At 48.3% G+C, this 26,468-nt stretch overlaps 1 protein-coding gene across 3 annotated transcripts in view; it reads right to left on the bottom strand.

Annotated features, from left to right (window-relative positions):
* Nucleotides 1-8,078: 8,078 nt before the first annotated feature.
* Nucleotides 8,079-26,468, bottom strand: part of BBS9 (Bardet-Biedl syndrome 9) — a 350,821-nt gene continuing 332,431 nt past the window's right edge. For 2 of the 3 annotated variants that reach the window (XM_053661722.1, XM_053661721.1), the window contains 2 exons: nt 8,694-8,804; nt 8,079-8,486 (listed from right to left, as the gene is read on the bottom strand). In XM_053661722.1, coding sequence (XP_053517697.1) covers nt 8,455-8,486; nt 8,694-8,804 — 143 coding nt within the window. In that variant the 3' untranslated portion in view covers nt 8,079-8,454. Of the gene's footprint in view, nt 8,487-8,693; nt 8,805-19,508; nt 19,622-26,468 lie in introns of those variants that run through there. The other variant, XM_053661724.1, reaches the window with a different exon arrangement.

A 26,468-nucleotide genomic window follows, 5' to 3' on the forward strand; every position in this document is an offset into this window, starting at 1 on the left:
AGGACAATGAAAAGTCCAGTTGAGATTTTTTTATTGGAATAGCATTAAAATCTATCATCTTTATTTTCTTATTCAAGAACATGTTCTTTTTCTTTAGTAATTTAAATGTTATAAATTTCCACATAAAAACTTATGTATCTTCTGTGATTTTTTCCCCTTGCACTTTATATTTTCATTGCCATTTTAAGTGCTATCTTTATTGTTAAAATTTCATTTTCTAACTTTGAATTGCTATTGCAGAGACATAAAATTCACTTTTGCATATTGGTTTGGTGCCAAGCAAAGTTGTTAACTTTTGGCAATGAAAATAGTTTATGTGTATTTTATCTGTGATTTGGGTGAGGAATTTTCTGTACAGACAATCATAATATCTGCAAATAATGACAGTTTTGCACCTTTCTTCCCAATCCACATACTTTGTGTATCTTTTTCTTTCTCTACTACTGGCCAGTACTTCTTGCAAAAAAAATGGATGGTAGTAGTTTTTCTTGAGAGTGATGTTAGACTAGGAGGTCCCAACCTTCAACCTCCACAGAAAAGCATTTTAACTACTTATGAACTAAAATAGCTGTGAAAGACCATGTAAGAAGCTGCATCAATCTGGTGGAGCACAACTGAGGGTGGCTGCAAAGAATATCGTAGGAAGCTTTATCAGCAGGGCTTAGTGCCAAGGGGGGCCCCGGGACCACGATGTCCCCTCATGGAGGCAGGAGACCGGGGGCTCCCAGCATCCGCCACCACCACCACAGACATCCACAGCACCGCCTTTGCCATCCAGGGGCCCCACAGTCTTTTCATGCTTGGACAGCTCCTTTCCTTCAGCGCTGGAAAGGGGTCTCCTGCCTAGCTGGACCACAGTATTTGTATCCATTAACCTGCTGAAAGACGTCATGGTCACTTTCATGTGTCAGCATTTATAAATAAAGCTGCTATCAATATTCACATGCAGGTTTTGTGGACATATGTTTTCAATTAATTCAGGCAAATACCGAGGAGCACGAACGCTGAACTACCTGGTAAGAGTAGGTTTAGCTTACTTAGTAGGACACTGCTACAGCATCTTTCAAAGTGGCTGTGCCATCGTATAGCCCCACGAGCAGTGAGTGAGTGTTTGGCTGCTCCGCATCCCCGCCAGCTCCGCATCCCTGCCAGCACGGTGGTGTCGCTATCATGGACCTGGGCCCTTCTAACAGGGGGGCTGTGGCCTCTCGTTTACCTTGCAATTCTCTAACGATGTATGTTGCCCAGCACATTTACATATGCTTATTTGCCATTTATGTATCTTCTTTGGTCAAGTGTCTGCTCAGGTTTGTGGCCCACTTTTTAAAAACCAGGATTTTTTTTATCGTTGAGTTTTGAGAGTTCTGTGTATTTTGGGTAACAGTTCTTCATCTGTAAAGACGAGTCTGGGTCTTGTCTTCTCATTCTCTTGACAGTGTCATAGGGCAGACATTTTTAACTTTAATATATTCCAGCTTATCTGTTATTTCCTTCACGGATTACAACTTCAGTTTTGTACCTAAAAAGTCATCTCCATACTCAAGGATAACATGTTCTCCCCGATGTTATCTTCTGGGAGTTTTACTGCTTTGTGTTTTACATTTAGTTCTTTGAACCATTTTGAGTCCATTTTTGTGAGGCATAAGGCTTGTGTCTAGATTCACTCTTTTGCATGTCTATGTCCCTATCACCAGGGGGTCCAGTGTCACAGACTGCACCACCAAAGATGACAGCGAGATGGCCCAGGACCAGTGCCGCTGTAGGGATCAACTCCGTGCATGCAAATGCTGGGCTCAAACGAAGAACAAGGGCGACCAAGGCATCTGAGGTGGCGGTAAGGGAGTCCAGCCCGGGGAAAAGTACATCACAGCTACTGGGACGGAAAGGGAGGAACACATCCAGGTGGCGCCGGTTTCGGAGGCAGAGAACATGAAGTGTGTGCGCGTGTGTGTACACGGTTTATTTGTTATTGACACTTTGGGAAAAGTAAAAAATAAATCCCAACTTCATCCCCTATTCATCTCATGTATGATTCAAGTCTGGGAAATGTTAACGTTTTCTTTCAGAATTACTTGTTAATTGCTTTTATTTTTTTCATTTTTGTTAGCTGCTGAGTGTGAATGATGAGGATTACACACCATCCTTTTCCCCAAGGAATAAGTAACTACTTAATTTATCCCAAAATCTTAGCAAAAGAAAGCTTCAGCTTCCTTGTTATGACTAGTGACCTAATGAGACTTCCTAATTTTTGTCCTCAAATAATTAAGACAATTTACCTAAATGCAAGAAGATAACATTAAAGGAGTCAGTGAACATTCCTGTCTTAAACTTCATTAAATGGAAAGTGACTGGAGTCTGGGCTTAATTAGTACTCTGTCCTGAGTGAGAAAATGCCATTTCTAGATTTTTGATTTTTGTTTTACATAAAATGATCTGGTTCCAACTGTTCCCCACACTCAAACGGTCTTAACGTTCTTACCAGACGCCTGGTACATAGAAATGAGAGTTTACAGGGACACTGTGAGGTGCTCTCTCTGAAACTGGTACCACGTGGAGCACACATCAATTACTGTGGCCAGTTAAACAGAATTTAGCTAAATTAACAGCATTTTAAACCTCTTCATTCTACCACACCGATGATCCTGGAGCCCATGCAGGGGCGGGGGCCTGTTAAATTCAATAGCCTGCTTTGTGCTTTTTAAATCTCAAATAGTTCCCTGCCAGCTGGGATGGAAGACTGACTCCCTCCCCTGGTGACCTCCCTTGGAGCGGCTCCTGGGAGTCAGGGGTCAGTAGAACTGTCCCCGGACATTCAAGGTGAAGCATCTCTCTACAGAATCAAGGCTGCGCACTAGAGACCTGCTGCTCGGCTAGTCCCCAGGGCTTACTAATGTCTCTAAAGGGAAAGTTAAATATCAACAATGAAAGGTGCAGGTGTAAGCAGAGTTGAGCCCAGAGCTAGGCCCAGGCTCACACTGGCATAGTCAAAATGACCCGGAGTGCATGTAAATGCATGTAAAGGAATTGTATGCTTCCTTACAAAATCCACCGTTGCCATCCCCATATACATACACTAGTCCCATACGTTTTTTGGAGTTTTTATGGACAAAGAATTTTTTTAAAGAATGAACTCGTTAAAGCATAGTTTCTATTAGGACTCTCACGATATAATGAAGGTAGATTAGTAATGTAATGAGGCTTAAACTCAGGGCATGCTCCTTACCCAGGCACACGGTCACGTTTTTTAAAATTTGAAAAAGACATTTTAATCCTGACTGGTGAAGACGCTGTCTCTTCTCCTTGTCTTCCCTTCCATCGGGCATTGGAGCAACTGTGCACTCGGAGCCCTGACTACCGGAAAGGTGAGTTGGGAGACATTTATTCTGGGTTAATGGGATATATTTACGTGGCTTGCGGTCAACTCTGAATATGGTTAAATTATTGCTTGTTGTTCTGCTGAAGGAATGGATTCCAGGAATTCTGCCACTGCCCACGGCCCCCTCTCCTCGTGCACGAGGGTGCAGGGCAGAGGGTGGCTGCAAGGTGGGGGGGCGGCAGTCTGTGCCCCTGGCGCCTGCGGGGGCGGGTGGCAGGGAGGAAAGACGATTTGAACGTCAGATGCAAGGAGAAGATAGAGTCCGGTTTCATGGACACTGAGTCAAAGCAGAAGTTGCCCATGGGGCATACTGGTCAACTCAGAAAGCTCAGAACACAATCGCAAACCCAGCGTACAGTGACATTCTTTGCCATCTCACTCCTTTATAAGAGCAGGAAAACTCATTAAGGTGAGACAACAAGTTTCAAATAGAAGTAATAAGGAGGATCTCGGATTACTTAATAGTGCAGCTAATAAAGGGTCAATTGCAGGAACACACTGGAAAAATATTGAAATGTCTTGCTGACTTGACATAAAATACTGGTGGTGACAAAGATAATGTCAGTGAGGACATCAATGACAAACTGTCTAAGGAGAGTCATTAATTCAATGGCTACAATAAAAAGACAAAGAAGAGGAGAATGTCACTAAAAGCCCCAAGAAGTAATTCAAAGACGTGACCCACCATGTCTTCCCCTCTTGTTCCAAGAGGGCCTCTAACTCAGCTCCTGGCGTCTGGATGAGAACATGCATTCAGACTAACCCTCAAAGAAAGGATGGGCTGAATATAATTACAATGAAATCATGGAAAGCCTGAGAATTAGGAGGTTTGCCACTCCCCCCCCCATGTCAACCAGAACAGAGACCTCTCCCTGGCCCCAGGGTCAGCCCCCGGGACTCGGACCATCCCAACAGGCATCTTGCTCCCATTAGGTCTTGGCCATTGTGTGGTATTATTATAAGTTACACCCTTCCAAGTCCAAGTCTACTAAACCCTCAACACATGTGACCGCCATATGACTTCCACAGTTTAGGGGCTAAACCAGAAAATGAAACACCAGCTATTTCAACAAGGCTCAGAGAAGTCAGCGTCATCAGAATGCTAGTACTGCTTTTGTGCTGAATCAATGAATCACTTCGTACATCAGGAGAGGTTAAGGACATGAAGAGAAAACTATAATTTTCAATATAATTTTATGCTCCTATTAGTGCTATAAATTACATTAGTAATGTTATTTTGATAACATGCTATATACTCTTCACCTTTCAGCATTGCCACAGAACAATGTCTAAGTAGATAATTCTCTAAAACTCATGCTGTCAATCTACCCAACACCAAGCAACGGGACTATATGGCTAATTATTATTTATGTCACTAACACTGGGATCCTGACATACGCATACGAAGATGGGGTCCCTTCTCTTATTACAAGAGCAGTACCTATTCATTAAAAAACACTCTGAAAATTCAGATCTGCAAAATAGAGAAAACAACAGGTCCTAATGCTCGACAGAGGCTGAAACCACCACAGGGCGCACCTCCCCATCGGCCGCCCTGCCCGTGGGCACACGCTTCATCTCCGACCCACCCAGGCTGTGGGTGACACCTGTGGGGAGGCACACGATGAGGACACTGCTGCTGTGGCAGATGGCCAATGACCATTCTGCATCGGCACGATGCTTTTTAAGGGGTTTGAACACACGTCACGTATATTCTGTTCTGAATCTTTGGCTCATCTTCACCATCGTTTGTACGTGATAGGAATCATGCCCAGGGTAACACAGACCACCAGCTAGTCAGAAGCACGTAGTAAAACAACAATGACGTAGAGGTCCTCTGGCCTAGCCACTTTTAAGCCAGAGAATAGCTTTTTTATGATGAATGAGATTAGAGCAAAGCCATTCACAACACAATCTGCTCTTCCTCATGCAGAGGGAAGCCCTGTGGCGCCAGGAGTACTCTGGCCATGGAGACAGCAGGCCAGCCCCTTGAGAGGCTCAGAAGCCAAAGAGCTTGGGGAATCGGAGCACTGGGACACAGATGCCATGGCTGACTTGCCCTCTTGTTGCTGTGCCCGCAGATTTAAGTGGGCACAGCGTGCCCAAGCTGAGCCTAACACGTTCACATGGGAGGGGAACAAGTCTGGCCATGTCTGCAGGGCTGGTGTGGGTGTGGGTACTAAGGATGGCAAGCCAGTCATCCTAAACTGGGAGAGATACAGGTGGGGCCAAGTGTCAGAGGGGAGCAGGATTTTGAAAGGATTCTGGAGTAGCTGTCACTTGTGATGTCCCAGGATGAAGGAGCTGAGTGACACCTAGGGCACATTTCATGTGGAGCTCCGAGAGATGGGACAGTGAAAGAGAGCACACCTCTGTGGCTCCCACGGCCCGCCGCGGAGGACGTGTCTGCACACACAACACAACACACACTCACACAGAAGACGGCAGCCGGAGCACGAGCGCTGGCCAGCACGGAGAAGCGGCAGGAGAGGCCGAATCGGACCCCCACTGGGCACCTAGGGCAGAGACCACGGAGAAACGCGTACACAGATCCATGTAAGAGTTTGAAAACTCCTATTAAAGGAAAAACAAACACAGAAAGAAAGTGAAAAGACAAGTGGAAGACTGAGAGTGGTGCCTATGTCATACGCTGTCAACCAAAGACCAATGTCACTTCAAAATGCTCCTATAAGTCAACGAGATAATTATCACCACCACCAAGCCCCCCCCCCAAAAAAAAAGGAGAAGAAGAACATGAATGGGTAATTCACCAAAGGAGAAACGGAAGTGGCAAATATGTATATTTTTGAAATGTGCAACCACATTAGAAATCAAAAGAAATGCAGCCATCTTGTACTAAAGCCTTCGGTTGTAAAGTGCAGTTTATTGTAGTCCCGCCATTGGTCTGCACATTTGGGTGTGCATTTGGGTTTCTGGGTTAAAACCTCAGTTCTGCTACATATTAATTAATAAGGGATCCTGCATAAATGATTGAGCCTCGAATGACCTGAGAGCTCTCATTTGTAAAATACAGAAACCATTTCCCACATCACACTGACGTCGGGGGTGATGACAGTGTGCACACACAGCACCTGGCACCTAGTAAGGACTTACTTAGTGTTTGCTACGCCGTTTCACTAGTGCCTGCTCTGATACATTGGTAACAACAAGACTATCCGCCCAACCAGAAACCTGGGCCATCTGACCTCTCCCCTCAGAGGCCAGGGCGATCACGAGGGCAGCAAAGGGAAGGAAAACCCGGGCGGACGGACTTGAGAGGAGGAGTCACTGCCCCCACGCACTTGAAGTAACCTTGACAAATCGAACAACACGCATCTGCTTTACATCATGGGAAATAAGGGAGAAAATCAAAAGGTGAAGGGAAAGAACTGGGGTGGGGGGGCAGTGAAGGGAGAGGAGGACTGACCAGGGCAGATGGGCACAGAAGCACAAGAGAAAAAGAAGCCGTTAAAGAAGGACAGTCAGAAGAACACGGACAAACAGGACTTGACTCAAGACAGACAGACAGGGGCGAGCAGAAATGAGCACGTGGAATGTGCCCGGTGCAAAACGCCCGTGTGGACCACAGAACAAAAACAGACATCATGGAAACACATGTGTATGGACTCACATACTCCTCCTGTGGCCTCCCCTTGGGGACACCGTCGAGGACGGCCAGCCACGGGCACTCAGACAGCCCCCAGGCCGGCAGCGTCCAGAGGTTGTCCACTCCCACTGCTGACAATTAAAAACAGCATAGTTCTGCTGCATATCCTAAACAAGAAGGCGAGAAATGACAAATAAGAGGTCCTTTGCAGTTTCTGCATTTCACAAAAGAAAAAGCACAAACTACTCCCCCTCGTACAGATGGGTGTTTCAGAATCGGCACAGACACTTTCATTTAAATAAATTGATCAAGACGGTAATTTTAACCTGAAATTGGCAAAATCTCTCTGACTTCTTGCATGTAAAAACCTTGCATTTTAATTGTAATAAAGTGTAAATCCCTTTTTAACATGGGTTTTTAGAAAGTGACATGCATCTTGGTAATGGAGAGGATGTACTCGCTTCCTTGAAAATATTTTCACATATAATAGGAGAACACGTACCTGCTTCGACTCCTCACCTGAAGAGGACAAATCATGTGCAAGGTCTGTGGCTTTTTCTACTTACAAAACAACCCCATTTGGGCCTTACCGTGGAGTAGCCAAGTGTTTGGTTCCTATCAATTTCTCTCCTTCAAAGAAATTGTAACCTCTGGTTAAATAACCTCTGATTATAGATTCTGTACTTCCCATGCTATTCTTGCCCTCCCCCCTATCTATTTTCTATCTACCATCTATGCTACTTATTTTCTGTACCTTCTCCCCCCCTTCTCCTTCTCCCACTCCCCTGTTGCTAACCCTCCATGTGATCTTCATTTCTATGGCTCTGCTCCTGATCTAGCTGTCCTCTTAGTTTGCTTTTGGTTTAGGTGTGGTTCTTAATAACTGTGAGTTTGCTGTCCTTTCACTGTTCATCTTTTTTATCTTCTTTTTCTTAGGTAAGTTCCTTTAACACTTGAAACACGTGGTCATAAACTAAAGGGGGGGATGGTGGGGAGGGAGTAAGGGGAGAAATAGAACTGTAATGTCATAATCAATAAAATATATTTAAAAAATAACCTCTGATTATAAATCAAATCCAAGATATTGTTTGACAATGAGATGCTTTATTAAACTTCATACAGGAACTATATAAGAATTCTGAAAAATAATGGGTATCAAATTATTTTGGATCTAGGTCTCTGCATTATAAAGTCTGTCCCCGAAAGATGTCAACTCAGGCCGCAAACACATGGGTGACCAAAAAGCAGCAACACCCTTTCCTGGTAAGACAAGTTCCAGCCGACCTGCTTGTGATACCGCAGCCCTCCCAGAGAAGTACAGCATCCGGCCCCTCCTCCACGTCAAGTCCTCTCCAGGCAGGTGAGCCCCATGGAGCCCCCGGCCGGCCCTGCACCTCTGCTCAGCACAGGGTCACCGCGGGGTCCGCCCTGGGACAGCCAGCTTCCCTTCAACTGGACAAGTCTGCTGGGACTATTCCGAGATTCCCTGGAGGGGTGAGACTTCTAGAAAAAAGAGAGTGAGAGAGGAAAAGGTCTGAGTTGTGAAAGGAGTACACAAACGATCCCACTGCGGTGCACCGAGGCTGAGGAGGAGAAGGAGGAGGAAGAGCTGGGGAACAGGCGGCTTTTCCACGTGTTGTCTGATACAACAGCACTGACTGGTGTGGCTGGGCCAGGCATGTCATTGGAGAAGGCCACCCACTCTCTTACCAGGCACAGGTGTCTCTGCCACGAGGTGCTGGTGGCTGGTAAACAGCTCGGCGGAGTCTTGTTCTACTGCCCTTTCCTCCAGGTCTGACTCTGGGATCGGGGCACAGCCACCTGGTTGAACAATACAAACAGTATTTCAAGCAGTGTGTGGGAAAACCTGCCTCTTTGCATGGCAACCACAGCTTACAAAAATGTGTGGCGATCACAAAGATAATAAATGATGTGACAACAGTCTTCAGAAGCAGCCCAGAAAGAATAATCTTAATGCCTCTGGTGAAAATACTGGGAATGAGTTATTGCCCCTACAGACATATCAGCCCAATAATCAATCGCTCAGCAACGGCAGCAGCGGTGGTGTCTTGAAGCTTATCCTTTCCAGAGTTGGGAAGGAAAAAACCCAGCGCGGATGCGGTGCCCCTGCGATCACGGCCCTTCCACAGGCGCTCCCTTTAATCCTAGAACATCGAAAACGACAAAACACAGAGCGCGTGATCGGGAGGGAAACAGTGCTTCCTTGAGGGCAGAGGAAGGCTGCTGGCACCCCGACACGGTGCCCTGGGGGTTTTCTCTGCAATGTGACTCCCTCCCTGAACCCCGACACTCGACCACACAGTCACACGCACCCCATCACTCAACAGCAAAGCCACAGATGGTGCTGGGGAAGCTTTCACTTCCCAGTCACTCCCAAGGTGACTGGGAGACGAGCTGGCACCACTGCCCTTGGAAACACCAGGTGTAAACCACCAGGTTTTATCCACCGGCACCTGGCAAGGAAACTCACGTGAGCATCCCCCGACCACGTCTACCCCTGGCTTGACCGATCCACCCTCACTTCCTGGACACACAGGAACATGTGACGTGCTGTGTGCCGTGCACAGTTTCTTTCCCGGGCCCTTCTTCTTGTTAATGAAGTGTGATTTTTTTTCTTTTACTGAGCTTTTCCGCACACTGAGTCCAAAGCCCCCATATGCAAGGTGGGCTTCACAGGTGAGGGGTTTATGAAGAAAGAGAGAGGGGGCCAGCAGCCCCGATTTGTAAACCATACCGCTCAGCCCTCTGCATCAGCTGCGACAAAGAAACTGATGCTGAGGGAAACCTGGAGGAAGAGCATTTCCACACGCACAAGACGAGAGTCAGCGGGAGCCCCAGTGGGTTCCTGCCCGGCAAGTGTTAGAATTGCCCGTCGATGCGATGGAATTAGCCCGGCCATACCTGAAAATGGCCAAGGTCCCATCCAGAAGAACCAGGCTTTTTTAAAAAATTGAATTATTGGGGGTGACATTGATTCGCAAAACCACAAAGCTTTTACCAGCCTTGTTTTTAGCCTCTTTCCCAAGCCTGCAGATCACGGTAACAGTAACTATCACTATTAAGTACTTTCTAAATGCTACAAGCTCTGCCCATATTGTCTCATTTAGTGCCTACAAACCACACCACAAAATGGACATATTACTCTTCTCAAGTTACGGAGAAGGAAACTAAGCTCTCGTGAGACTTGGTAGCTCTCCAGGGTCACAGGTCCCTGTGGAGTGAGACAAAACTTGCTCTCAGGCCCGACGATTCCCAAAGCCCGTGCCACCCAGCTATTCACTACTCAGCTCCAGCTGCAGCGCCAGACAAAGAGCCCTCGGGTCAGCATGTTCTATGCTGAGCATGGCCGCTAGGAGTGCTGCTGAGCCCCGTGAAGGCCAGGGTTGTCTCTGAGGTCCTGGGACCTTTGGAGAAGCCCAAGAAATAGCGCCCTTCTTCTCCTCCTGGACCCTCGTCCATTGGTGGAAAAGAATTAGGGAATGTGGGGACAGGGAAGTACAGGTCTGTAAGGCAAATGGCAGAGGGGAAGAGAAAGAATGTACTCTCTGCAGAACACAGCCCTGTCCCAAGAAAAAAGGCTACAGAATGGTCTCTCCTTCCAAACCCACAAATCGCATCAAGTCATTTCTCCACCCGAGGCAGGAGAAGGGAGACATGGGGCAAGGCCAGGACTGCTGTGCTCGGGCACCCACCTCCACTCCCAAGGAAACTTTGGGAGTGGGGAAGCAGTGTTACCAGCAACAGACATGCAGAGAACCACAGCGGCGGGTGTCATCCAAACACACATAACGTGTGTAGCACGTGTGAGCCAACTGGCCAACGCAAGCGAGAGCTGGGGACTTCCCGATCTGGACGTCACAGCATGTGGACATACTGTGTGCTGGGCACTCGGCTTCAAATGCTCAGTGGATTAACTCACTTAATTCCCAAACCCTGTAAGGAAGGGCCTGTTGGCCCCATGGTACAGGTGTCGATATTAATTTGTGAAGTAGATGAAGATAAAAGTCCCTAAAGGTGGGAGTCTGGAGGGGGAGGGTTCACACAAGCAGATCTACCCATGGTGCCAAAGACACACCTATGCAGGAGGGAGGAGGAGAAAGAGAAAGAGAAGGAGAAGAAGGGGAGGAAGGAAAAAGAAAAGGAAAAGGAAGAGAAGGAAGAAGGAAGGAGGAGGAGGAGGAGGAGGAGGGAGGCGGGAGGAGGAGAAAAGGGAGAAGGGACGAAAAGGGGGGAGGGAGAGGAGAAGAAGGGGACGGCCTGGGACCCTGAAAAAAGTGGCCCCTCCGAAGTCGACTACTCTGCTTCGCTCATGCCCTCCCCGTCTGACAGCTTTCCTGCTGCTGACCTGCTGAGTTCTGATATCTGGTTCTACTCCCAGTGAATCCCGGTGGTCCAACTTACCTGCCTCCCTGTCCACATGGTAACTCAAACGGCCTAAACCAGGGGCTGGCCAGATAGCACATATTGTCTATGCTCCACGCACCATCTGGACTCTGGCGCAACTACCCATCTTTGCCATTCTGGTGCAAAAGCAGCCACGGGCAACACGGACGTGAGCGCATGAGAGGGCAGTAGCTGCGCCCCAATCAAATTTTGTTTATTGTTTCCCGAAACAGTGGGTGGACAAGTACTGAGTGCCCTGGCCTAGCTCACGGAAAGTCGATCTTCACACAATATCCTAATTCTGAAGGTACCTAGAGGCATTGAACGGTGCCAGATCGTGTTACAGTAGAATGAGGAGGAAGGCTATCAGAAAGAGTAGTATTAATGTGAAAGCACACTGTTTGCCCTACTGCTACAAATGTTCTTTCTGCTTGGACAGTGATAAGCTTTTAAAAACAGATTATACCTTTTAGAACAGTTTTAGATGTACAGAAAAATTCAGCAGACAGGACAGAGAGTCCCCATTGAGCCTGTCCACAGGTTCCCCCACCGCTAACATCTTGTGTTACTGCAGTGCACTTGTTATGACCAGCGAACCGGTACTGACACATTATTATTAACCAACGTCCACAATCAGTTCAGATTCCCATAGTTTTTACCCAGGTCCCTCTCTGTGACCCTCTCTGAGGATCACAGCTGGAACGCCGCGTGACATTAGTTGCCACTTCTCCTCTGGCCTTTCAGGACTGAGACGGTGTTGCAAACTGCCCTGGCTTCTGGTGGCCCTGGTAGTTTTGCGTGTTGCTCAGATATATTGTAGAACGCCCCTCTGCTGAAATGTCTGATGTTTTCTCTCCTGATGAGACTGAGGGGAAACGTGAAAGGTTTCTTTTCACACATTCTTAGGGTGTCTAATGTTCCAGAGCTGTCCCCAGGGGTTCCTCTTGTCCTCTGTCAACGGTGAAAGCCAAGGGGGCAGAGACTGGGGAGGCTGCTGAGGGGGAGGGGGCCAACGGTGAGGGGAGGGGAGGCTCAGGCAGGGGAGTGCCCGGGACCAGCCCTGGCCGGCTCCAGCTGCAGGACCCAGGCAGGGTTATCCGCTGCCCCGTCTGTAAACGAGGGTCTCACTGAGGCCTGTCACGAGGATTACGAGACCATGAACACCCACAACCACGCTCAGCACACCGTCCCTCTGACCATCTGTCTGCCTTGTATTCATTTTCTCGGCAAAGATGCACTTTCCACACCATTTCTCTGGAACCGAAGAACCTGAACTCACTTAAGTGTAACCACCTTAATTTACTAGAGACCACAACACAGGCTCGGCGAGGGTGACAGACGCTGCTCGTGCCCCAGAGTTCGTTCCTGGTCCTCCTGCTTCCCAAACACATGGAGCTTTCTCCAGGACACCTCTTCTTCCAGAAAAATCTCCATGGATTTGCTTGTGTGAACTAGTGCTTCCTTTCAAAGGTACAGAAAATCCTGAGCATTGGCAAATCATCCTTTGGGTAATTTGAGAACCTCTGATTTATTTTCTTGCAACAGCAACCTCTGCAACCAACTGGGTGCATGGGTATGCATGTTCCATTCCCGCAGGGAGGGAAAAGATCTCTCTGCTTTCTTCCCGTATTAAGAGGAATGACACAAGGAGACACGCTGAGAACCACGAATGACCGCAGACCTCGCTCTGACTTGCCAACCAAAGCACCTTCTGTCTGCAGTGCTCAAACTGCCTGCCACTGGGGATTAGAAAGAGCAGAACCTGGGGATACACACTGGTGACGCGTCCCTCTTCATCAAGATTTATCTGATGGATAGAGTGTTCTTTGAGGTGAACATTCAGATTTCATTTCAAAGATTTCTAATTCATGTGAAGTGTGGGGAATGGGTGTTTTGAAAAGAGTACTTCACTGTCTTAACTACGAAGACCTCCCCTGAGAGACTCGGAGTAGTTAAAATATCCCCTGTAAACAGAGTCATTTGGAAAAGTTTTATTCTTTATCTCCACCCCCCCCGTACGTGTGCCCACACAAGCACACAGGCATGCAGACATGTATGGGAGTTTTCCTGATAATTCTCTCTACTCTGTTCATTTTTCTAGTTTTTTAAAATATATTTTATTTGTAGCTTGAGGACATATAAGCTCTAAAAAGCCAAGCATTTGGCAAAATAGAATAATGTAAGGAAAAGAGAGGAAGAGAAAAGATGAAGAGAGATGGGGGAGGGAAATTATTACTCAACATATTCTATTTCCTGTGTATACACGCCCATGTGAAATATTTGGAGTGAGTTACTGAAGGTGTAGATGATAAAACATGAAAGTATAAAAGCATGTTAGTAGTTTGAAAAATGCTAACATTTTTCAATATGTGAATACCCCCTAATGCCGATTAGCAAGCATAGCTCGGAAGGACTGTGGATAAAACACGGAGAAGGACTTTCACGAGGGCCAGAGTAGAGATAAAGACCAAAAAGCGTGGAGGACAGGTGGGCTGCGCCTCCCCTGACCACCCCTCTGCTGACCTCTCCTTCCAAACCGGCTGCGGATCAAAGGGCCCGTCCGTCCCACAGTTGGACTTCACTGTCCTTAAGCGCACACCACCACTGGAATGCTGTGCTCGTTGAATGTTTTTAATGAACGTGTGTGCGCATGTGTCTGTTCTGACCTTACGGGCCATTCTGCAGAGCCGACGTGTCTGTGACATTGGGTTTACGGAGGTGCTCACAGAGCAGATGCCTTTGAGAAGGACACAGCACGAGACTGCTGATGCACACAGCAGGCACAACCCTCGGTGAAGGACAGGAAGCCCGGGAGAACGGACACGTCACCGCCTGGGTCCCCACCGTAGCTGGGAGGACCGGCTGAGCGCGCGTGATGGCGCGCTGCTCTCCAGGAAGAAGGGCAGGGGCCCAGGCCTTCCGCGTCGCCACTTCCACTCTTCCCTCTCTCTGCACATCCCACCCCCAACCTGATACATCTTTACAGCTTCAAAACTCAGCAAAGCAGGAGAAGGTGCCTTTCTTCATACAGTCTTAGGTCTTCAGTTCCAACATACAGTATCTGTTCTAGGGTCTTTTTAAATCCACTCTACAACTTCCCTTTCTTCCCATATCTATAGCTGTCACACTGGCCGCGATGACAGCAGCCCGTCCACTGGTGACCGAGGTCGTGATGCTCGGCCACAGCGAGGCAGGTGAAGGCCCCAGCAATGCGTGTCCAGCATGGCGCCTTGTGGAGCGTTTGGGAGTTCAGTTCCACCATCTGACAAACTTTGATCCCCCCACACATGGTGAGAACTTAAAATGTGTTCAAGACTCTGCATGTACCTGTTTGAAAATATTTCCATTTCACACCTCGCAGCAGAGACCAAGTTTGTGAATAAAAGGGAGCCTAATATATTTTAAGAGGTCTAGCATGTGTCTCAACAAGCTTTAAACTCCCCATAAAGGCTGAACACGCAGTCCCTTGGGGTGTAAGGGCTCCGGTCCGAGAGTCTGGACTTGAGAGAGCCGGGGCTCCTGGCACGAGGTGCTTCCGCAGCATGAGTAACGAGAGGCGTCCAAGTGCGCTTTGAACTGGACCACCGCCTCGGATTCGGGGCCGCTTCGTTCAGGGGATTAAGCAATACAGGAACATAGCTGTTTTCATCCGTTGATAATTATGTAAACAGAACGTACCAAGCCGAAAAAGAGTCCTATTTACAGGAAAGCAAGCGCAGTCCATAAATCCAATGGATTGGAATAGAGCCAGGGTAAGAATTTCTCCAGATGTCAGTCTGTAAACAGGGCTTCATAAAGTGAATTCCCCAATTAATTGTTGGCAAGAGCGATCTCTACACTATGTCAATGCATCATGACCCCCCACCATATGTAGGTGAATTGGTGTCTGGCCCTGGGGAATGTTAATCACTCGCGATACAGCACAACCCAGCGAGAAGAAGTTGGGGTCAGCACAACCTCTTCTGACATGGACAGAAGGTGCCGTAAGATTACTGCTTACAACTTGGGAGCTTTGGTCACTGAAGTCAGGGAGAACTACCCAATTCGTTTATGTGACATGTGTTTTTCTAGCACGTTTATTTCTTAACCTAGAATGCTTGGAAAGACATGTATCCAGTCAGAACAGAAACATGGAACTTAAAAAAAAAAACAGTACTCGCTACTTTGTTCAAGTTTCCCGTCACAATGTTCCCACACGTTAATAAGGCCACTAAATCCTCCAGACAGAAACTGGAAAGTATCGCCAGCCCTTGTGAAAAGGTGGGGAGGCAGAGAAAGCGAGTGTGTGCCGTTCCTGGCGTGGAGTTTCCTGCAACAAACGCAAGACCCCCTGCCTTTCCCCCGGGTCAGCCCTGCACGGATGGACACACTGTTCAGGAGGTGGTGTGGTTTTCAGTTTCCATTTTGTTTCTAAATCCTAAGGAAATCCAATGTACAACTGGAAAGGGACATAATTTTAAGACATTTCCATTTCAAATACTTTCCTCTGCTAACTCCCTCTTCAGAGACCAAGTCTCTCTCAAAAGTACACACGTACAAATAAAACATTATAGTTACAGTTGAGAAAGAAAGGAAGCCAATGGGTCTGCAATAATAATTCCTTAAAAAGGTGAAATGGTAGGAGCATAGCTCTCCTTTGCCTGGACACCCATAAGAAGGAGAGTCAGTGCTCATCCTGGCTTCCCTCTTGTACCAAGTGGCTATTCGTTCCCCAGTGACCCTGGCAACAAACAGTTCCTCAGCTGGAGTTTCTTTCCGCAGCCCAATTAGAAGCCGTCATCTTAGCCAAACTGGGTTGTCTTTAGCAAGGACAGTGTCTGCGTGGCAATTACGAAACCAGGGGTTCAGTGGGGTGGCTGTGGCAGAGGGGAAAGAGAGAGAACCCCAGGTCTGGAGCCCCTGCTGTAGCATCTTCTCTCGAGTGCAGCAAGAAACCCAAATAAACACGCAGGACTCATTTGAAAGCAACTCTGACGTTTCTAGAACAGCACATTAAACGGGGTCATAGTTTGCAGAACAGGGAAATGCATGCGGGATGGTAGACCAGTCTGGTCAGTGCTCACGGGCACCCAGAAAGGGGGCGTGACAAGTGTCCCTGCATCTGCAGCAAAGCCACGTGAGTCTGGACCTTTGGCTCTGCTCCTCTGAAAAGCAAACACGCAGGGCCTACTTTGTAAGAGAGGAAGATGAGATTAGTCAGTGCTGGCAATGCGGCTATCACGGGGCCGGGCACAGAGTGAGCCCCAGTACGTGTTAGCTGTTATTTTCAGTCCTAACCCCCGACAGACATCAGTCATCACAGTTACAGCCAATTACACACGAAGCTGCAAGCCACAAGGACAGCATACATTCATATTTGAGCCCCTAAAATGTGCTCAGGTGAAAACTGAGGATGGGGCCAGCAGCCCAGCGGTGGAATGTTTCCAGCTGGACCCAGTGGCAAAGTGAAAACTGTCAATGGGGCGTTAAAATAATCCACCTGGAAAGGAGCACGAGTTCCCTGTGGGGTGGAGTCATGGTGATCTGCTCTCAGAGGTAACCGCCCTTCTGGGACCCACAGGAACCCGAAAGGGCTCCTATGATGGTGGTGACTGTCAGGGCTTGGCACTACACTGTCACACCTACTGCCTGCTGCCACCAGCTCTGACTCCCGAGAAGCGCAGACCCACAGAATGATCTGAGGGACGGGTGGACGGGATGCTGGGTGGACGGGATGCTGAGATAAAAGGGTGAGGCGAAGGGTAGGTTTGCTTTCTCGTGGGAAATGGAAAGGGGCAGCAGACGAGCCCTGGGACGGGGGCCTGCGGACCCAGTGTTGCTGAGCGCAGGGGGCAGCCAAGGGGCGGGGGGATGAAGCAATGCATTTAAATGCATGCCTCGAAGGAAGCAAACACCAGTTATTTTTATACGACTTTAATGCTCCCAGTGAATACTTTATGGTGTTGGCAAGTCCTTCTGGAGAAGGAAGGGGTTATTAGTGAGAGACTCGGTGGCAACCGCTCACCACCGTGCTAAGAATCAGCACTTCACACAGAGGCAGTTAGTTCGTGCCTCACCTCCAACGACACAGACATTTTAAGGATCGCTTTCACGGGAAGCTAAACAAAACAAGCAAGCAAACTACATCCCAAAACACTGAAATACAGAAGAGGCTGACAAGGACCAGAGGGGAGGGAATTTCAGGGGAAAAGGGGAAGGGTTTACAGGAACTAGTATAAAGGACTCATGCACAAGAAGTGGGGGCGGGGTGGGCTGGCATGGGAGTAAAAGACAGAAAACTGTGCTTGAACAACAATTAATTTTTTTTGAAAATGAAAAAAAAATAGCAAAGTATCATGGTCACATATACAAGCCTTTCCACTTTAAGTTTTCAGATGGTCCTGTAGCCTGTGCAACAAATAAACAGGCTTCCCACAGCAAAATAAACACGTGGGGGGGGAAGCAGTTAAAGTTTTTTCTCTTATACAAAGAGTAGGTGCTTAATATGTACTTGTGGATTTGAAAGGGAATCCATGAAACTTCGGGAAACACGGTGGTTTAAAAAGTTATCTCGGAAGAACGTTCCACCACATCATTCCAGCCGACAGGCCGCCAGAGCGCGAGCCAGGAGCCCAGGGAAGCGCCTGATCGGGTCCTCGCTCCCCCTGCGTCTCCAGGAGCTCGGCTCACCCCCTCTCGCCCAGTCTCACTGGATGTGAAAGGAAGCCTCTCCTGCTAAAGCCCCCTCTGGAAATTCTCCAGTGCCATCGAGCGTATGGACTCTCAGCTGGGTTGTCAGAAGTTTTATCCCAGCCCCACCGCTATTGGTCATCCTTTTAAACTAGTTCCTTAATCTTTCTCTGCCTCAATTTACTTATGTGTACAATGCACATAAAAACTGTACAGAGCTCACAGGGCAATCATGAAGACTAATTGGGTTCATTTATGTAAAGCACTTCAAATATTGCCTCAGGGTAAGTGATATTGTGAGAAAATAAGTATCACTCTTATCACCATCACCATCGTTGTCTTCTATTGCTACAACTCCCTCACGTAAGCCGAAGAAAAGGAGAGTGGAAGAACCCAGAGAACAGCAGCTGGGCTGCCTGACCGCCAGGAAAACACACTGTGTGTCAGTCTCGGAGCACCTTCCCTGGGTGTCCGGCCGGGCAGAAGGCAGTGCCCCGCAGGAAACAAAGGCTTGGTGAGGAAAGGCAGAGCCTGCCGTCTGCATGAACAGTAAAGGACAACCGTGACCACTCACTCGGGAATGCTACCCCCTCCTGACCCCACTCCCTGCATCTCCTTTCAGTCCCCTGCTCCCCGTGGTAGCTGTTTTCAATTCCTCTTTCCCCTTCTCGTGCATCCTCCTAGTCTAACCTCGGCCTCTACCCTCCAGAAAAGTAGCTTCTGTCCAGATCACTGCGGACCTCCCCATGGTCGCACCTACAAGCTATTCTCTGCCCTCAATGCACCTGATGCAGGAGCAGCATTTGACAAAGCCGATCATTCCACCTGGCTTCCCGGACACCTCAGTCTACCGTTCTGCACCCCCCACCCCCCCCCCCCGGCACCTGGCCTTGTGGCATGCCCCTTCCCAATATCCCTTGCGGGTTCCTCGTGCTCTCCCACGCCACCTAAAAGCACGATACCTGGCACTCAGTCTTGATCCTCACCTGTTTACTAAACTCATTCCCTCACTGACCTTACCCAACCTCAGGGCTTAAATAACACTTTCACGCTGCCGAGTCCTAATTCTCCCACTTCAGCTCGGCTCTCCCCTGAACTTCAGCCTCACACATCCAACTACGACTTCCCCAGTGTCCCCACTTGCTGTCTGACAGCATCTCCAGCTCCACGTCCCCCACACTGCACTCCTGGCCTCGCCCCGCCAACCGGTCCCACCCGCAGCCTCTCGCACCTCCACTCCCGCCCCCCAGGGGTTTGGCCCGCAGCTCGAGGGGTCGTCTGGACTCCCGTCTTCCCCCTGTCGCACATCAAGGCCGCCGTGTGAAGAAAGGCTGCTGTCGCTACGTTTACACCATATCCGGGGTCAGACCATTTCTCACCTCCTCCACCACTAGTACCGCTTTGGCACAATTCACCGCCATTTGTTACTGGAATTACTGCTGAGTTACTCACCTGAGTACACTTCAAACTGGCTTCCCACTTCTAACTTTGATGCCCCGACCAAGCAGTCTCAACACAGCAGCCAGGGACCATTCCTCCGTTCAGGATGGCTCTCTCCATTTCACCTGGAGAGAACACGACGTCTGCCAGGAGACTGGCCGTGACCTGAGCCCTCCAACCTCACCTCCTCCGCTCGGCCCTGCTGGCCCCTGGCTGGTCCTGGAATGCGCCGGGCCCGCTCTCTCCACCCGGAACACGCATGCCTCCCATCTCCACCCAGAGAAATCCCTCACCACCTGTAAGTCTTTGTTCAAAAGTCGCCTTCTCAATAACCCATTTATTTAATTTTATTTTTTTATTTTCAGAGAGAGGGGAGGGGAAGGGAAGGAGAGAGGGAGAGAAACATCAATGTGTGGTTGCCTCCCATGCGTCCCCCACTGGGAACCGGCCTGCAACCCAGGCCTGTGCCCTGACTGGGAATCGAACCTCGATCCTTTGCTTCACAGGCCCGCACTCAATCCACTGAGCCACACCAGCCAGGGCTCAATAATCCATTTTAAAATTGCAATCTTTGTCCTGGCTGGTGTGCCTCAGTGGATTGCGCACAGGCCCGCAGACTGAAAGGCTGCTGGTTCAATCTCAGTCACAGTGCAGGCTGGAGCTGTAGGCCAGGTCCCCAGTTAAGAGTGTGCAAGAGGCAACTAATCAATGTATCTTTCACACTTCAATGTTTCTCTCCCTCCCTTCCTCTCTCTCTAAAAATAAATACATAAAATCTTAAAACAAATTACAATCTTGCCACTACTCATTTTCCAATAGTCCTTTTCTCTTTCCATAGTACTCATCACCTTCTAACACTAACATTTACTACTTTCTAACACACTGTGCAGTGCCGTCACTCATCACACTGAGGGTCACTGCCTCCCCCGCTAGAACCAGGTCCCAAGGTTGCAGGGACCCGTGTCTGCTTCTTTGCTGCTGTGTCCCCAGCCCTGGAATCGTGCCTGGCACGCAGTAGGCACAGAACCTTTACTTGTTGACTGGAATGAGAACTTCGGCTAAGAGAGGGGGAGGAAGCCTTGGACACCCAACTCCTTTGTATTTTTCACACAGTATTAGGGCAGGTTGGTAAGTAACTACAACAGAATGTGGTGCAGAACCTCTTATTCCTCCCCCACAGCCACCCTGGTTGCTCTGTGACCCAAAAAAGGTTCTCGGAAAGTTCCCCGTGCTAGCTGACCCACTTCTTTAAGAAATGAGTCCCACTGGGTGATAACTCATGGAGGGTGTGAGGCTACGGGGCCACAACAACCAAATGTCCAGCCCGGAGAAGAATGAGATCCCAGCAGTAATTTTTGTAGGAGCTAAAGTTAGAAAGAAGTAACAGAGCCCTTGTAACTCTAGTTCTTGATAAAAGTTATCTGTGGACCAAGGAACTGCAGAGGGAGGTACAAAGATGTCTGTCTGCTTGGGACGCTTCTCAGAACGAGTGGAAAAGGCTCCATCTGATTTCCACTGGGGCATCGCGTTTGGGCCTGGAACAGCTTAGTTCTCCCAGGCTACTCTAAATCCAAACGTGTTTTTAAAAGCAAGCCCAGTGAAAGATTAGATAAACAACTGGACAATGTTTTTTACACTCTGGTAACATAAACATTTCAAATTCCTCCCCAGCTCTTTCCTAGCATAAATCTCTAATTCCAGAGAAGGTGAACTAGCCTCAAAGTTTAACATCACTCTAAATGATTCACATTTACCTCCATTCCCATCTTATACCTTTTTTTTTTTTTTTTTTTGGCAATAAAAAGCCAGGTTTCATCCAAACTCTGGTACTATGACACTCTTCCAACTGTAAAACAACTCGAACCAGCCCACGCTCTGTTTCCTTGGAAGACAGAACACAGCAAACCTTTCCTGGCAATTTCTGTTCCCTTCTTTCCGCCCTCCTGTACCTCCTGAGCTGCAAAGCAAGGCTCTGCAAACACAGAGGGGAAATCTAAAGGTGTCTGCATACAATTAAGCTACGAAAACAATTTTTAAATGGTGTCAAACAGAAAAGATAGGTTGAGAGAGCTGGTGAGGCGTGAAGATATCGGGGAGAGGCGCGCTCACTGGCTGAGGAGGGGGGTCCTGGAGTCCGGCCTCCCTGGGACGAGCAGCTCTGGGGGATGCCACGGGGAAGGAAAGAAAGGGAGGGAGGGAGGGAGTGGAGGAGAGGAAATGAGGATAACCGGCCCACGGCGCCGCCACCCACATCGGACGGTTTAGGAATAAAAGGAAGTGGCCGGGATAGAAGAGAAAAGGCTAGGCTCACAGAGCCCTTCCATTTGCACCATGTCGCACAGTTCATGAAACAATCCTACTTGACCTTGGCCCTCACAACAACTTGGAGTGGTAAGATCGGTCAAACCTGCGCCCCACCCCTCTGGAACACCACCCACCCAGCCCCTGGGAAAGTTACTTAATATTTTCGAGTTTCTTTGTCCCCATTTGCAAAACAGAAACACTATCTGACTAACAAATGACTGTGAAGGGTCAATGAGATATGATGCAAAGCATCGGGGACAAAGTCATGTTCAATAATTGGAAGTTGTTATTAATAAATAAGACTGACTGTCCCAAGATCAGACAATAACGTAGTCTGGAGTGGAACCTGGGTTTCCCGGACCGAAGCTCACTGCGGCAGCGAGAGAGAGACGGGCGGGGACTCTGGGGGCCGAGAGAGGTGCGGACGTGCGAGGCAGGACGCACAGTGCAGCGCAGACAGTGAAACATCCAGACTCTGGGCTCTGCGGGGCACCATGGATGCAATGTTTGTATAAGACCATGAAAAGAAGACATGGCACATGAAGGGGCAAGACCCGGGACTTGTTTGTGAGAGCTGAATACGAATCACATCAGTGCCATTCTAAGTACCCTTACGGGCTAGACCAGCGCTACTTCCTTTGCGGGTTTGCTCATTTTACAGCAACTAAAATGGTAGTTATTACTGTCTCACTTTACAGGTGATGGTACTGGGCTCTAAAAAGTAAAAGTGGCTTGCTCCAAGTCACATACATAGTTAGGTATGAGAATCTGTTATGTGCTGACTCCAAAAGCCAAATCTTAAACTATTCTATTATCTTGCTTCTCCCTGACAGGAAGAAAAGACACGCAGCCATAGCATTGTGAATCACTCTTCGAATAACAGTTATTCGATTGGCAAAGACAGGATGAGGGCAGACACCTCATATCCTCCATACCCCCCACCCCCATTCTTGCTCAAAAGAAAATGGAAAGGGCCTGGGAAGATGACTGAGGACTTGTCTCTGGAGAAAAGGAATCAGCACAGAAATAACTGGTGAAGGCAGTTCCCTCAACTGTCTAAAAAGACCCTCAGGCCACTGGAAAACAATTCAGAGCTGATGGTGCTTCGACAGAACATAATTACACAGGAGAGGAGCAGCTGGGCAGAGAAGACAGGATTTGCAGCCAGAAGCGAGTGGAAGGTAATGCCTCCTCCAACTACACTGTGGAAAAGACAGGACCAGTCTTCTAAAAGTTGGTGACCTTCCAAGGAGCCCATATATGATACATCTTAGTTACAACAAAAATAAAGAAACGTGATTATAAGAACGACCACAGGAAGAAAACTGAGCATCTCGCAGGACACAGGGCAGCGGCAGCGCCCGCAGTGCTGACACCAACACCCGCTCGCCGAGCCGCAGTGCTGGGCGCAGAGAGCCTCTGGGGGACGAGGACGCGCACGCGTACGGATGCGAGAATCCAAAGTAAGATGTCAACAAACCAAACGCAGTAGGCAAAACCTACAAAGTAAAATAAAATAAAAAAAATTCCGGAAATACAAAATGCTTCAATTAATGTAATTTCTTGCCTCTCAGCAGGGGATATACTGAACATTCACTCTTAATTTTTAAAAAAAGAAGCACAACCAAACCTAGTGAACCAGGAATAACTGGGTGAAATTAATAGGAAACGTCAAATTTACGAGTAAAGCAGATACGTACACTAGTCAGGGTGCGGACGGGGAACTTGGCTGTCTATCACTATTATTATTCAACATTGTTCTAGAAATGAAAAGCAATGGAGTAAGAAAAAGAAATGGATGCTTTAGAACCAGACTGTGTCTTACTCTGGTTTGCGTCTCTCAAGATCAAGCACAGTCAATACAATGACACTTTTCAGGGCATGTTTCATCCAAGAAATACATAACGTATAAGCATAAGAAAATTAAAGAAACTGAGTACCAAGATCAAAGGAAGAACTCTCTTACACAGAGAGGGAGTCAAGGAGTAAGGGTGGTTGGATGATGGGTGGGTGGGTGGACAGGCAGACGGATAAACTACCCATCTATCCACCCACTTACCTCCCTAGCAACTGTGGACCAACACTACAGCATCAACCAAAAGTCCAAAATTAAAGCAAAAATAAAAACAGGGAGCGGGGACGAGGAAAAGAAGCCAACGCTGTGCACCGACCACTTGGCAGACCCTGCGTTGAATGCTTTCATACACGGCAAGTCACTTAAGTGTCCACAAAGGAAATTTCCACACTGGAGGCTCTAAGGTTTCCTTCGAGCTGTACACAGCTGGTGAGGCTGGTGTCTTTTCATTGCCATGAAGTGCCAAACTGCAGATGCCAGCAAAAGGATACAAGAGGGCACATCTATGATAACTTAAAAACATAAATAAGGAGGAGGAGGGGAAGGCCAACATGTCACCGAGCCCTGGTTGGGGGTCTTGTTCCAAAGGCGGGCGCCAAGGGCAGCAGGCAGGAGTGGTGAGGCACTGAGCTGCCACCAACAGCACAGGCAGCACCGCAGGGTCCTCTCGGAACAGCTTACCAAGGCAGCACAAGAACGGGGGATGTTTACTAAGTTTCATTTTGAAGGCATCTTTGACAGCCAAACCCCCACCTTCTCTCTGAGCCCACCTAAATACGTGATGTGCAGGACCAGATCCTGAAGGCTTCGAGATGCCCCGCAGTGCGTGCGTCCTGAACTGAGTACCGCTGAAATGGGCGGGTGTGGTGGGAGTGCAGACAAAACCGAAGCTGACAGAGATGCCCGGCAATGCTGGCCACATGAGCTTCACCTTGTCATCATCAGACTCGTTAAAGAAATATACCGATTTTTGCAGACACCAGGTGCCATATAATAAGAGGACAGAAACCACACCACACTATTCTGCTTAAAAGCCTGCAATAGGCCCTGACTGGTGTGGTTCAGTGGATCGAGTGCCAGCCTGCAAACCAAAGGGTCGCTGGTTTGATTCCCAGTCAGGGCACATGCCTGGTTTCTGGGCCAGGTCCCTGGTCGGGGGCATGCAAGAGGCAAGCACACATTGATGTTTCTCTTCTCTTCCTCTCTCCCTTCCTCTCTCTAAAAAACAAATTAAAAAAAAATTTTTTTAAGCCTGCAATGACTCCACTTTGTATTTCAGGGTAAAGGCTGAAGTTAGCATCATCTGAGCAGGTCAGGCCTCCCATGAGCCTCTGCTCAGCCTCCGCTCACGGGCACTACACTCTCAGTGGAGACACGCCAGTCTGCCCCAGGTCCCGAAGGTCACCCCACTGCCCGTCACCTCTGTGCCTTGGCCTACACTCCTGCTTGTTTTCCCAAACGTGCTCAAGGGCCTGAGAGGCCTTCTGTGACCTCCAACCCTGACTGTCCTTGGCTCGAAGACATTGGGTCGATATTTGGCGAGGGAAAAAGAGGCTGGGGATGGGTGGGAAAACCAAGGGAACAAAAGATAAGCCATAATTTTACATCCAACCTTAGGAAAAAAGAAAAGAAAAAGAACAAATTATCACCCTGTGCCACAAAGGCCCTCTGGGGGGCCCACAGGTGTTGGAAGGGGCACTGTCCAAAGAAAAAGCAGAGAGAGAGAGAGAATATGGAAAGAAAAATCATATTAATCTGTTAAGAAATTAGTAGTGAATAATTCTGGAAATTGGACTGTGTGTGAGTATACTTAAACTGAAACAGTATATCCTCTGTATATTATGGCTCTTACTTAAAAAAAAAAAAACCCTGTAAGGATCAAATGAGATCATACCAACGATTCTGAAAAGGGTGGCAATATCATGTAAGTATCAGTGACTGTCATCATTCTAGAACCAGTAAAGGCCTTTCCCGGTAACACCAAGACAAGCCCTCCCCGCAGGTGATGGCTCTAACTTGCACGGGACAAACGCCCCATTTGTCAGCGGGGCCTCCTTTGTTACTGCTGAGGCCTCCCGGGAAGTGGACGCAGCCCATGTCGCTGAGGAAGTGGCAACAATCGGTTCTTTATTTGGTATCTATTTGTCAAGCAGAGATACAACTAGCCAGGCCATAGAACAAACTCTGTTTTTACAGAAGGGAAAGCCGAGGTAGAGTGGCTTTCTATGTACAAGGAAAGGGCTTCATGTCCCAGGGCCATGACGTTTATGGAAATGAATTAAAGACACGGGGCCCTTCCATTCTACCAGTAAGAACCGACTCTACTATCATCTAAATCTGCCAGAAAAAGTACTGATTTTTTAAAGCAATGTGCTCTTTAGTCTTTCCCCCACGATGGATACAAAGTGGCCATTGGGGAACTGAAGATACGGTCCTTCTCACACGCAACTTTAAGTGAGTGCAGGCAAACGTTTTCCCTGCTGGCTGTGGCCAAGCGCTGGCTGTGCAGAACAACTTGGAACAGCTCCTGGTCGTGTGAGAAAGGAGCACTCCTCCTCCCAGAGGTTTGGTGCTGAGTAATGCCACTCACAGCTCAGAGAGGGTGCAGCCTCTAACCCTCCAAGCCACTGAACCACAGGTCCCCGTGATTTGCATGGAAACCCTCACCTTAAACTTAACAAGCCTCCAATTACCTTAGCATCCTGGCCAAATCTGCTTCCCTATAAATGTTTGAACTGCCACGATTTCTGTTATCACCCCTTTGGCTCTTTCTAGAAGAGACAGCTGAATAACCCCCATCTGCCTGTTTGTTC

Source organism: Artibeus jamaicensis, unplaced genomic scaffold, assembly GCF_021234435.1.
Source record: "Artibeus jamaicensis isolate MK-2021 breed Jamaican fruit bat unplaced genomic scaffold, CSHL_Jam_final contig_1016, whole genome shotgun sequence".
Lineage (NCBI taxonomy): Eukaryota > Metazoa > Chordata > Mammalia > Chiroptera > Phyllostomidae > Artibeus > Artibeus jamaicensis.